At 40.6% G+C, this 12,656-nt stretch overlaps 1 protein-coding gene across 1 annotated transcript in view; it reads right to left on the bottom strand.

The window, feature by feature from the left end:
• Positions 1-12,656, bottom strand: part of AGAP1 (ArfGAP with GTPase domain, ankyrin repeat and PH domain 1) — a gene marked incomplete at its 3' end in the record, with an annotated part of 256,453 nt that overhangs the window by 122,051 nt on the left and 121,746 nt on the right. Inside the window, exons 7-8 of the mRNA XM_083350931.1 lie at positions 9,000-9,127; positions 183-338 (exon numbers count right to left, since the gene is read on the bottom strand). Coding sequence (XP_083207057.1) covers positions 183-338; positions 9,000-9,127 — 284 coding nt within the window. The remainder of the gene's footprint in view (positions 1-182; positions 339-8,999; positions 9,128-12,656) is intronic.

Below are 12,656 nucleotides of genomic sequence, written 5' to 3'. Positions count from 1 at the left end.
AAATGAATTTAGATATTTTTATCACATCCAAACTGAGGTTATTCTTAACTACAGGGAAGGAGAAGCCAGTCTTCGAAGATGATTTTTGAAGTTAGCTTATTGATTAGAATAACATGATCAAACAAGCAGAGTCATTTGTTGACATCAGTCAACAGAAATCAAATATCTTTTTGTCAACTCACTGTAAAAAGGTTGGACCGGCGCTTGGACTGCTTACGAACAGGTGTTGGAGTATTAGTAGTAGGTGGAACATCAATTTGTAGTTCCTTCTGACTGGTGCTTGGAGTAGATGGGACAGAGGAAGAATAATCACTTAAACTCCCTCCTCCATTATGGGTCTGCAATGATTAAAATTCATATTAGCAGAAAGAAAACCAAATTCTTGATTGTATTTCCTACTACAACACAGGATTTTTAAATATATATAGAATTTCTATATAAAGACAACATTATCACTCTCCTTCTTGGAATTAAAAGGCAATCTTTAAGCCAAGATTGTTTCCGTCTATATTCTTCTTAAGTTAATTTTCAAATTTCTTTCTCTTTCCCTCTATTTAATGTAAGGCTGCACGGCTGATTTGGCCAAAGGTAAAACAAATTCTGATACAACAGATACATGTGTACCATTTGTACATGGAATGTCAGAACTGTGAACTAAGGAAAACTTCATGTTGTTAACATAAAAATACCCAAAGAGTACTGATACTCTTAGAATCTGCAATCTAAAATTGCCTAAAATGGATCACTTCACATCAGAAAAGTAGCATCTTCTTCTGTGGACAAGAAAAGCACTGGAGAAATGGAGTAGCCATTATTGTGGACAATAGCATGTTGAAGTCAGCACTCAATTATAACCCCAGAATTGAATGACTAAATAAACTGATACCCTTTATTCATTAATAGCTATAACTCTTGATAGCTCATATCAACAGCAATAAAAAACAATAAAAACCACTATACAAAAAACAATTGCCAGCACCATAAGGTAATACTGTCCAGTAAACAACAATCACTCAGACCCAGTCCCATTCTATCCCAGTGTTTGGGGCAGGGGGAACACAGTTCTATCTGATTTAAATTATTCTGTGTCTTTTATGCCATTTCCTTCTCCAGTGGATCACCCTTGGTCTGATCCTTTTGAACAGACATGTCAAACTCGTAACGTCATGTGAACTTCTTCCCCCTTGCCGGCAATGGAGTGGGCAAAGTTTCGTCATGATGCATCTGGTCCACGGGCCGGCAGTTTGACACCCCTGTTTTTGAATGACCCTTCTGGGAATGTGTACATTCCCAAAAGCATAGCTCATAGTGTCACTGAGACATACAAGCTACTTCACCACCACATACAGAACAAATAATTCCTTCATATATTAGTTCTCATGTAGTCAGAGTGGTAAGCTATACACCATACACAGAAAAAGAAAAGAGGAAATTACAGGGAAAGTGCTCAAGCCTTCATAGAACTAGACAGGGGTATTTGGCCATCACGTCCATCAGTAGAGCAATCCAAATTGAAGCTTATGGCTTTCTAACTTCTATTTGAACACATCCTATGAAGAGGAGCTCACTACCCCTCTGTTAATTGTCTCCTCTATCAAACTGCTACATTAAAAAAAATAGGAGGACATTGTTTTCCAGTAACTCACATCCATTATTCTATAATGATTATGAATATACAGTTAGCAGGAACATTGCCATTTACATTTTATTTCTATTGAGGACCATATATTTATCTGAAACAAGGGGAACTATTTGGTCCATAAACATTAAGGTTGTTAACAGCCACTTCTTTGATAGTAGAATCTAGAGACTGTTGGGTTTGCTATGGGGAATGCTTTACATATGCCTTACTGAGCTTGAAGAACTCACCTTTACTTGATCATGTTCCCACCATCATGATCCCATAGGATATTATTTTTTAATTGCCAAAGTGGACACCTTTGTCTTCTTTATAATTAACAGTAAATAGTTTGTTAAGCATAGTTAATAAGCATCTTTAGTTCTCTTTGCATTCCAGTGGTAACTAATGATAGAATAACTGCATCATACACAGAAAGGGAATTAAAGAAATCTTTCATCAGAAAGAATGATATTCTCTGTTATATAGGCATAGGTAAAGGTTCCCCCGCACATGCGTGCTAGTCGTTTCCGACTCTAGGAGCTGGTGCTCATTTCCATTTCAAAGCTGAAGAGCCAGCTCTTGTCCGAGGACGTCTCCGTGGTCATGTGGCTGGCATGACTGGACGCCAAAGGCGCACGGAACACTGTTACCTTCCCACCGTAGTGGTCCCTATTTTTCTACTTGCATTTTTACGTGCTTTCGAACTGCTAGGTTGGCAGAAGCTGGGACGAGTAACAGGCGCTCACTCTGTTACGCGGCAGTCGGGATTCGACCCACCAAACTGCCGACCTTCTGATCGACAAGCTCAGCGTCCTAACCCACTGAGCCACCGCGTCCCTTGATATATAGACATATAACTACAGAATTTATGTAGAAATGAAAGAGAAGGAAATTTACTTGATCAGACTTAGTTTTAAATTCCCAGGTTATCTCAATTTCACTTCTCTGCAATTATTTCATTTTTTTGAATATTAAATTTTATTACTCAGAACATGAAATAGTGGCTAGCATACTGAATACAACTGCTATTACTTATGATTTGGAAATTGTTTGTATCAATGCAACCTAAAACTGCATTTCCCTTTTTAGCAGTCAGGTTGCTGATTCACATTCAGTTTGTGATCTGATAACCATTAATAATAATCATTATTATTCTTATGGTGTTTCTAGGCTTCTTTTGGTTCAAGTAAAGAACTTTGCATTTCTCTTTATTAAATTTTATTCTGATATTTCCAGCCCAGTTTTCAGACTATTAAGAATTTTGTTTCTGTTTTCTAGCTTTTATGTTCTTTTATGTGAGTTAAAAATGTGATAAATAAATATTACCCCTCTTCTTCCAAACATTTAAGAGTAAAAAAATGAATATCCTGTAGCACCCCATTTCATGAGTAATGTTTGATCAATATTATTTAATATTTTCAAGCCAATTTAAAAGTCTATTTGTAAACAACTTGGCTTTTATTAATTCCTCCACTATGTTAGGGCAGGCACAATAAAGTATCTCACAACATTTATTCTTTTCTTAGTAATATCCTTAAAAATAATGGGAATACTTTTCCGTGTGTGTGTGTGTGTTCAAGTTAGCATTGATTCCTGGTGAATGTCTATACGAGACCCTGCAGTTTCTTGGTAAGATTTTCAGAAGTGCTTTGCCCATGCCTTCTTCTTAGGTCTGAGAGAGTGACTAGCCCAAGGTCACCCACCTGGTTTTGTATCTAAGGTAGGAGCAGCTCATTATTTGTTTCTAACCTGGTGCCTACCCCAAAAATGCCCTCTTAGAAATATTGCAGACATAATATACCTTGATTTCAGCTAAGCCTTTGACAAAGTACTATTGATAATGATAGTAAATTAATTAATGTAGGTTTAATGGCATGACAAGCAAGTAGAAACATAAAATTGTGTTCAAAAAGCAATGTTTGCTAATTTGACATTATACTGAGGAGAGGCTATAAAAGATAATCTTGTATGGTCAACTCTTCATTATTTTTATTAACAATTTTGTTGAAAGGGCAGGGAATGTTATCAAAAATACAGATTTTAGGTGGGTAAGAAATAATATTCAAAACAATCTTTATAATACTAATAAAGAATATTTGTAGCTCAGGGTTGACATGAACTCTTGGTGCTCCCTGAGCTTGCTTGTTTTCTAGCAGACATTTCTTTATTCAAACTAGATAACATCATCAGTGCTAGTAAGACAGTTTATTGTCAGTTTATATTCTAGTGCAGACATGTCAAACACAAGGCCCGGGGGCCAGATCTGGCCCGCGAAGTGGTTTCATGTGGCCCACGAAGCCATCCTGGAAACAGTGAGGGAATGGCCCCCACTGCCTTGGCCCTGGCCCAGAGACCCTCTTCCTGCCAGAGACCCTCATATCTGTCCCACTCCTGCCCAGGCCCCCATAGGCACTCTTGATGCGAACGATGTAGAGCTGGCCATACCCACCCAGTAGGCCATACGCACTCTAGCCACGCCCACCCTGGCCATACCCACCCGGCCCCCTGAGGGCAACTTCAATGGTGATGCGGCCCTCAATGAAATTGAATTTGACATCCCTGTTCTAGTGGCTTCCCTGTCAGTGTTGGTTAGACTGTTTGCTGTTTCCTTCTTTGGCAGTTTCTTGATTGGGGTATTGTTTACTTGATTGTTGGCCTGATCTTAACCTTGGAGTTAATCTATGCTGATTTCCGTTAAGGCCGTGGTGGTGAACCTATGGCACGTGTGCCACAGGCAGCATGCAAAGCCCTCCCTGTGGGCATGCACGCCATCACCCCAGAAGTAGGTGGGGCCAGGCTGCTCCCCTCCACCTCTCCATGTGCGCTCTCACTCTCTTTCTCTCTACATTGGGAGTCAGGGAGCAGCTGCAAGAGCTGGTCGGATCTGGGCTGGAGGGTGGAGGCAGCTGCCAGCATGAGTCCAGGTATGCCTGCAGAGCAATTTTTGCAGACTGCCAGCAGCCCGATCCGGGCTCCAGAGGCCTGGAAAAGGCCTCTGCCGCCCAGATTTATGGCTGCAGAGTGATTTCGCACCCCTCTCCATGGCTGATTCGGGCAGCAGAGGCCTTTTCCAGGCTTTCGGAGCCTGGATCGGGCTGCTTGAGGGCCGCAAAATTGCCCCACAGCCTTGGTCCAAGCTCCAGAGGCTTGAAAAAGGCCTCTGCTGCCCGGCTCTATAATGCAGAGCGATTTCGCCCCCCCCAGCCAATCCAGGAGGCAGAGGCCTTTTCCAGGCCTCCGAAGCCTGGATCGGGCCTTTGGGGTGCCGCCAAATCACCCCACGGCCTTGATCCAAGCTCTGAAGGCTTGGAAACGATCTCTGCTGCCTGGATTGTCCGTGAGGGGCACAGGACGTGAAATTGCTCTGCAGCCATAGAGCCAGTTGGCAAAGGCTTTTTCCAAGTGGTAGCAGCGGCAGGGTGATCCCTGCGGGGGATGGGGGAAACAACAGCGGCACCCCGATCCATGCGGCGGGTGGGGGAGAAACAGTGGTGACGGCAGGGTGATCCATGCGGCGGGTGGGGGGAAATGGCGGCAGCAGCAGCAGCGGCACGATCCATGCGGCAGGTGGGGGGGAAACAGCGGCAGCACAATCCGTGAGGTGGGGGGGGAAATGGCAGCGATGGCAGGGCAATCCGCGTGGTGGGTGGGTGGGAAATGGTGGCAGCAGGGCGATCGGCATGATGGGTGGGGCTCAGCCACTTTCAGCTGAGCCGCATTGCAGCAGCAATGGGTGCAATACGCAAAGTGTCATGACGAAACTGGCCATTTTCTGCCTCCTGCCCAATGCTGCTGGAGAGCGCCGGACACCGGCAGCTGCCCCAGGATGACTGGTAGGTAAGGTGGGCACTCCTGATGTCCGCAGGGGAAGAAGCAGCATGCAGGCACCACACCCAGCCCAGTCCAGCCCAGCCCCAACATGGCACAGAAAGCGAGGCAGCAGTCCCATGTGCGTCCCTGTGTGCGAGTGCTCCCCTGTCCTGCCAGGCAAGGGGAGCCGTGGCATCTGCGGCAGAAGAGCACAGGTGGGCAGCAGAAGGCACAAGGAGCAACGATCCCAGCACAGATCCTCCCCACTCTCCTCTTCCCCCCCTCAGAAGAGCTGTGGGGCTCAGGAGCCTCCCCCCACCCCACCCCACCCCACCCCACAAGGAAGAAAACCATCACGAGACACTCTTCTGTTTTAACTTTTTTCCTTGTCACTTTTTGGATTTTTCATCCTGCTTTTGTGAGACAGCAGCATTTGGGAGGGGGTGTAGCTGCCCCCTTCCCCTCAAGCCATCAGCTGAGCAAGATGCCCCACCTGCCAGAGACCCCCTGGATCTCCCCCAACCATGCCAAGCCTGCACAGGCATCCCTCCCCAAGAGCAACACTGAGCTGGCCACGCCCACCCTGGCCACGCGCACCCAGTCTGGCATGACCCCCATAGTTACACCCACCCGGCAGGCCACACCCAACCAGCGGCCCATGCCCACCTGGCACCCGGGGATACGTAAGTGGGTTTTAGGTTGCAGTTTGGGCACTCGTTCTCTAAAAGGTTCGCCACTACTGGATTAGGGTTAGCTTCACTCAAGCACTATGGCAACAACAACCATATTTGCAGCTGCCACAGCAATCACACAATTAATTTTTTTTTAAAAAAATCATCGCACTATTAACCACAAGCCAACTAGGCTTAATAACAATGCTAGGATTAAACCAACGTACCTTAGCCTTTTTCCATATAACCATACACTCTTTCTTTAAAACACTTCTTTTTCTATGCTCTGGCTCATTTATTCATAGTCTAAATAATGAACAAGATGTCCAAATAACAGGCAACCTCCTAAAAACCACACCAATAACTTCATCATTCACTACCATTGCCAGCCTTTCATTAATGGGTATACCCTTCCTGTCAGGCTTCTATTCAGAAGGCACCATTATCGAAACCATAACCAACTCCAATGTTAATTTCTGAGCTTTAACAATTACACTAATTGCACACAAAAAACCCCTCTACTCCTACTCACACTAGCAGCTATAATAATACTGCTCCTATCCCTCTCACCAAACATCTAGAAACTTAAGTTATATTAAACTAGGAGCTTTCAAAGCCCCAAATAAAGCACTACTTTAGTTTTTGCAGAGCTTGCAGTTTCTGATTTGTCAGAGTGCCAGGCTTCTAGAAATTCCCTGGCATTTTTAGACTTGGCTTGGTCTAGGAGTCTCCTACTTTTCTAATTGAATCTATGGTTAAATCTGTTGAAACTAAAAAAAAATCATCATGTCTTCTGTTTGTGGATGCGTTATGCCAGTCCTCAGGCTATTTGTCCTACATAGTGGTTGTTGTAGTCCTTACACTGTATGTTGTAAAACATTATAACATGCAATGTAAGGACTGCAACAACCACTTCTAGACATTCCCTGGTGTTTTTGGTGTCTCTAGTTGGTGTTTGTGGATGCGTTCTGCCAGTCTTCTGCCTGTTGTCCTACATAGTGGCAACCACTATGTAGCACAAACAGGCAGAAGACTGGCAGACGCATCCACAAACACCAACTAGAGACACCCAAAACACCAGGGAATGTCTATAAGCCTGGCACTCTGACAAATAGACACACAGACATTAACAACATCTATAGATTATGCAAAAGAGACTATCACCCAGCCCAAAAAGGAACAAAAAGACCCAAACACCTCTCCGCCAGCACTCCTTACTAGCACTGACGATGTTACCTAGTTTGGGTAATGAAATGTCTGCAAAAAAGCAAGCAAATTCAGAGAGCACCAAGGACCCCTCAATCTTTATAAGCTGGAGAAATTAGCCAAAGATAATAGAATGAAATTTAAAAGAACAGCATTCAGATGCATAAATACAGGACAGGGAAATAGCTGGTTGGACATAATAAGATTTGAAATTGTAGTTGATTGCAAAAATGAATATAAACCAGCAGTGTAATATAGCTGTAGAAAAGGGAGATGCAATTCTTGTCTACGTTAACAGAACTATAAAATTCAAAACCAGAAGAAGTCTGTCAATGCTGCTAGCATTGGATGTTCCTGCTTTGACAACTCATGAAAATGCAGCCATTTTCTCTTCTCCTCCTTTAGTGCCGAAACTTTGTTTCTTGACTAAATGTTCTTTAACGAAGAATTTTGCCTCGAAGTTCTTTTGATGGGTTTCATCTGACAAAGTCGTTGTTAGGTTAAGCAACCCTACATGTATGAGAAGGGTTAATTAATGAGGCTAATACCTTGTTAATATGTATAAATTAGATGGCTGTTGTGAAATTCTGGAAGATTCCTTTAATTTCACCATGTTGTTACTGCTTTTTTGCCTCTTTTTCAGCTCATGATATGATTACATAGAATAATGTATTTTTCTCCTACTTTGTGAGCATTGGTATTATGTGAATGGTAACTTATTTGCTTATATAAAGTTGAAATAATTGTTTAATAGGGGCAATTGGCTCAAGAAGGGAAAAAGATAGAAGAGGACAACAATGAAGGAAAAAAGGAGAACTGAGATTAGTTAAAAAGGAAAGCACAAGGCTGTCCAATAATTTCTATTCTTTACTACACCTTTTGTTGCATTGATTTATCATATAATTATTTCATTCTCTTCTGTTTTTTTTAAAATTAGATCCTGTCTTGAATATTGTGTGCAGTTCTGGGCACAATGTTTTATGAAGGATTCTGAAAAATAGAATGGGCTGGATAGATTTAGCCTTAAGAAAAGATAATTGGGGCAGGGTGGAGAGGAGGGATGTCAAAACTCATGTTGAAGAATTCTCTTGTTCCAGACAGAAGGCTACAGAATTATAGGTTTGAGTTAGAGTAATTTTGTAATAGTAACAAGAGTTCAAGAGTGCAGGCAATCACCCAGAGAGATGGTTGGTTTCTTTTTACTGAAATCTCAAGCTGATGCTATCACTCATAGATTACACAGGTTTCAATCTGGATTCTAGCACTGAACTCAGTGGCAAAAATGACCCCTTCCAACTGCAGAATTCTATGATTTGCAGCTACTATGGACCTTTTAATATATAGTTCAACAATTTTCTTTCTGTTGCATGAAATCCTTTTAATCAAATTGTATTTTTAAATTACTGTATCTAATTCTAGGAATCATTCCACTATGTCTCAGTTTTACCTACTGTATGAATCTCAAGGCAAAATCAATGTATCCCACTTTGGGAATATTTCTGATGATTTTTAAAAATGATAATTATTTAGAAATAAACCACTTACAAATAAAATGTTAATTCAAATCAGGTAACAAGTACAATAGTTCAAGCCATTCAATGGAGAAGTGAAAATATCCATTGTCAGAATCACAAAAAGTACTTATACCCAATCTTAATCTACCAGTAAAATTAATGAATGCAATTCCATACCTGGCTAATATGTACTGCAGAGACCTGGGTTGAACATACTGATGAGTGGCTTGGAGAATTTGGTAATGATTTGCAAGGACCTATTGAAAGCTGCTGTTTTTTTCTGGTTGAAACAATCTTCTGTGCCACTGTAAAGATAAAATAATAATATTACATATGTTTCTATCTCTGGAATTACTGGGTAACAATTTCACAATCTAATCAATAATGTAAATTGGAATGGGACTTCTGGTGGCTACGCCGCGCTGAATGGTGGCTTTTCTCTGGCCGCCCACCCTGAGGCTTCGTTGGAGCCGCAGAGATGGCGACAATCAGCTGTTCCACGGCTCGGGAGAAGAGGGGGACGTGAGCTTTCTCGGATAGTGGTAGAGCTCCCCAAGACCTCCCAGAATTATCTGGGGGTCGGAGGGTGAGAGCTCCCACGGAGTCCGAGGCTTTCTCCGAGTCCAGGATGCCTTTGCTCTGTGGAGGAGTGAAGCTAGACGCTGCATCCACATCTGCAGATTATAGTGATTTATGTATGCTTTTAAAGCAGACAGAGTTGACCAGGAGGAGTAAAGTTGCAAGTATTCAGAACTTTAACTCAAAGTGCTTTAATCTTCTCCATTTATAAATTAAACTTTGAAGAAAAGGAAAAAAAATGGCACCGAAATGTTTTTTCTTTTTAAAAGAATAAATTATGAAGACTTTGTTAAAAAATTTTTTAAAAAATTTCTTTTTCTTATTATTATTGTTATTAAGAGTTCCTCTCCTTTTTTTTGGATTTTTTTTTCCCTCCGGAGTGCAGAGGGAAAGTGAAAGTGATAAGAGAAAGTGATTTGTAGCAAGTGAAAATGGCTTCAAGACAGCAGGCAGTTCCTGTTGTTTCTAAAACCTCAATCTCTTCTCCTGTTATTCAATCTACTGTAAAACCCAGATCCCCTCCACCCTCTCCTCCACCACCAGCACTTACACTTAAAGACCTGCAGGATGCTTTGAAGTTGCAGGCACAAGAAATGACTTTACAAATAAAGGAAGAGGTAGCTGACCTTCTTGAGTTTAAAAATAGAGAGATGAGAGAAGACATCTTGTTTGCATTTCAAGGGCTGGCTGCACATATTGAACGTTTAGATGACCGCGTGGATGAGGTTGTGGAAAATAGTGAAAGACTTGAAGATAGAATTGCTAAAGCAGAAAATAAAATTGATAAAATTGAGGATGAGGTGATGATTTCACAATTTAAAGAAATGGAATTTGCTCTGAGAATAAGGGGGTTGAAAGAAAACCCCTGAGGAATTACTGGAAAAGGTGATTAAGGTTATTGCTCCAATCTTGGGATGGGATCCTAAGGAGTTATCAAGGGAGGTGGAAAAAAATTTCAGGGTCAATTCCTGGATTGCGAGGCAGAAGAATTTACCTAGAGATGTGGTGATTTATTTTTCTAAGAGGTCACTTCGAAATGAGATCATCCAGGCCTTTTATCAACAGAGATTTCAGATTGCAGGTCAAGATATTATAATTTTGAAAGAAATACCTCCTAAGATGTTGAGAAAAAGGAAGGTTTTTGGTTTTTTGTCTGACAACTTAAAAATCGACAAATTCAGTTCAGATGGGAGATCCCTATTGGAATAGTGGTGAATCATGCAGGGACAAGATATAGACTTAATACGATTGCTAAGGCAAAAGAATTTTATACTTATGTCCTGAAAGCAGGTTCACCACCATCTCCATTGCCTAAAAGAGTAGAAGATAAACAACAAGTTGAAGGTGCATCAGCACAGTTTGTTGGAAAGGCACAATTGGCTGAACCCACTGAACAGAGTTTGATGTTAAAGGCTGATCCAAAAGACCAGAGAATGACACGTGTGGCGCATAAGCAGAGAGAAAAGGAACAACTGAAACAGAAGATGGATTCTGGGCCTATGATACAAGGCCCTGTTATTATGGAGCCGGTGGGAGGGGTGCGACCGAAGAGACCAACTGCGGATCTCCAGGGGGCGTTCCAGAGGTTCCAGGTCACTGAGGATGGTGATAAAGTTTTTGACATGGAATGTTAATGGCTTAAATTCACCACAAAAAAGAAAGAAAGTGTTTCGTTATTTGAAGCAACATAAAAATGATATTGTTTGCTTATAAGAAACTCATATTTGTGCAAAAGATCAAAAATACTTAATTCTCAGTTGGGACTTCATTTTATAGCATCTGCTCCAGATAAAAAGAGTGGAGTGGTTATATACTTTAGAAGAGATTTATCTGCTACGTTAATTGAATCTGATCCACAGGGGAGATATGTTATTATTGTTACAAGGCAAGAAGATTCTCATTATTGGATTATATGCTCCTAACCAACAGCAAGGAAAATTTTATAAGTCTTTACATGATAAACTAATTCAATTGGATTATAAATCTGTTATTTTGATGGGTGACTGGAATGGTGTTTTGGATTCAAATAAGGACAAGAAGAGGTCTTCTAAAAATTCTCCTATCTATTCTAAATTGCCTAAAAGTTTTTTTGATTTGAAAGAAGACTTGGAACTAAGAGATATCTGGCAGGAGCGGAATTTGGAAGATAGAGATTTTACTTTTTTTCGGACAGGCATCAATCGTTTTCTAGAATTGACTTTTTTTAGTTACTGGTGATCTTACTTCCAGGGTCAAGAATGTCAAGATTTTTCCTAGAACGTTGTCGGATCATAGTCCTGTATGGATGGAATTATTTAGGGAAGATGGGATAAGAAGATCTTGGAGGTTGAATGAAAATTTATTTAGATATGATGTACTTTCAGAAGAATGTAAAGATTATTTAAAAGAGTTTTTTGTTTTGAACATGCATAAAGGAACACTGATTGAAATGGTTTGGGATGCCAGTAAAGCTTATATGAGGGGGATTTTGATTTATATGAACAATGGTCATAGGCGTAAGCAGATGCAAAAACGTAAAGAATTGGAAGAAGAGATTAAATTGAAGGAGAAAGCTTTTATTTTGAATCCATCAGATAAGAGATTAAGGACTTCAATTAATTTGTTGAAAGAGCAATTTAATATGTTAATGGTGGATCAGGTTGCAACTAATTTGAGATATGCGAAGCATAATACTTTTTGTAATGCAAATAAGCCTGGTAGGTGGTTAGCTTATCAATTAAGGAAGAAACAGAGGTTACGTACAATAGAGAAAATAGAATATAAGGGCAAAGAAACATATCAACAAAATTTGATTAAAAAGGGTTTTTTGGATTTTTATCAAAAGTTATATGCTAGTGAATTTCTGCAATCTTTTAAGGCCATATATCAACAACAATCGGCGCAAATTATAATTAATGGGGGATTAACAGATGCATTTAAAATTGAAAAAGGTACAAGACAAGGGTGTCCCCTGTCACCATTATTGTTTGTTTTAACATTGGAGATTTTATTGATTAAAATTCGGGAATCAACTAAAATAAAGGGAATAAAAATAAAACAGAATGATTATAGGTTAAGAGTATTTGGAGATGACTTGGTTGTTACACTATCTCAACCGATTCAATCGGTTGTAGATTTGATGGAAATTATAATACAATATGGGAAAGTTTCGGGCTTTAAGGTGAATAATAATAAGACTAAAAATTTATCTAAAAATATGACTATGAATGAGAAGGATATGTTAGTAAAATTGACAGGTTATGAAATTGTGAAAAA

Source organism: Vipera ursinii, assembly GCF_947247035.1.
Source record: "Vipera ursinii genome assembly, chromosome: 1".
Lineage (NCBI taxonomy): Eukaryota > Metazoa > Chordata > Lepidosauria > Squamata > Viperidae > Vipera > Vipera ursinii.
Note: the sequence above shows the minus strand (reverse complement) of the source record. Positions and strands in the feature narration are given on the sequence as shown.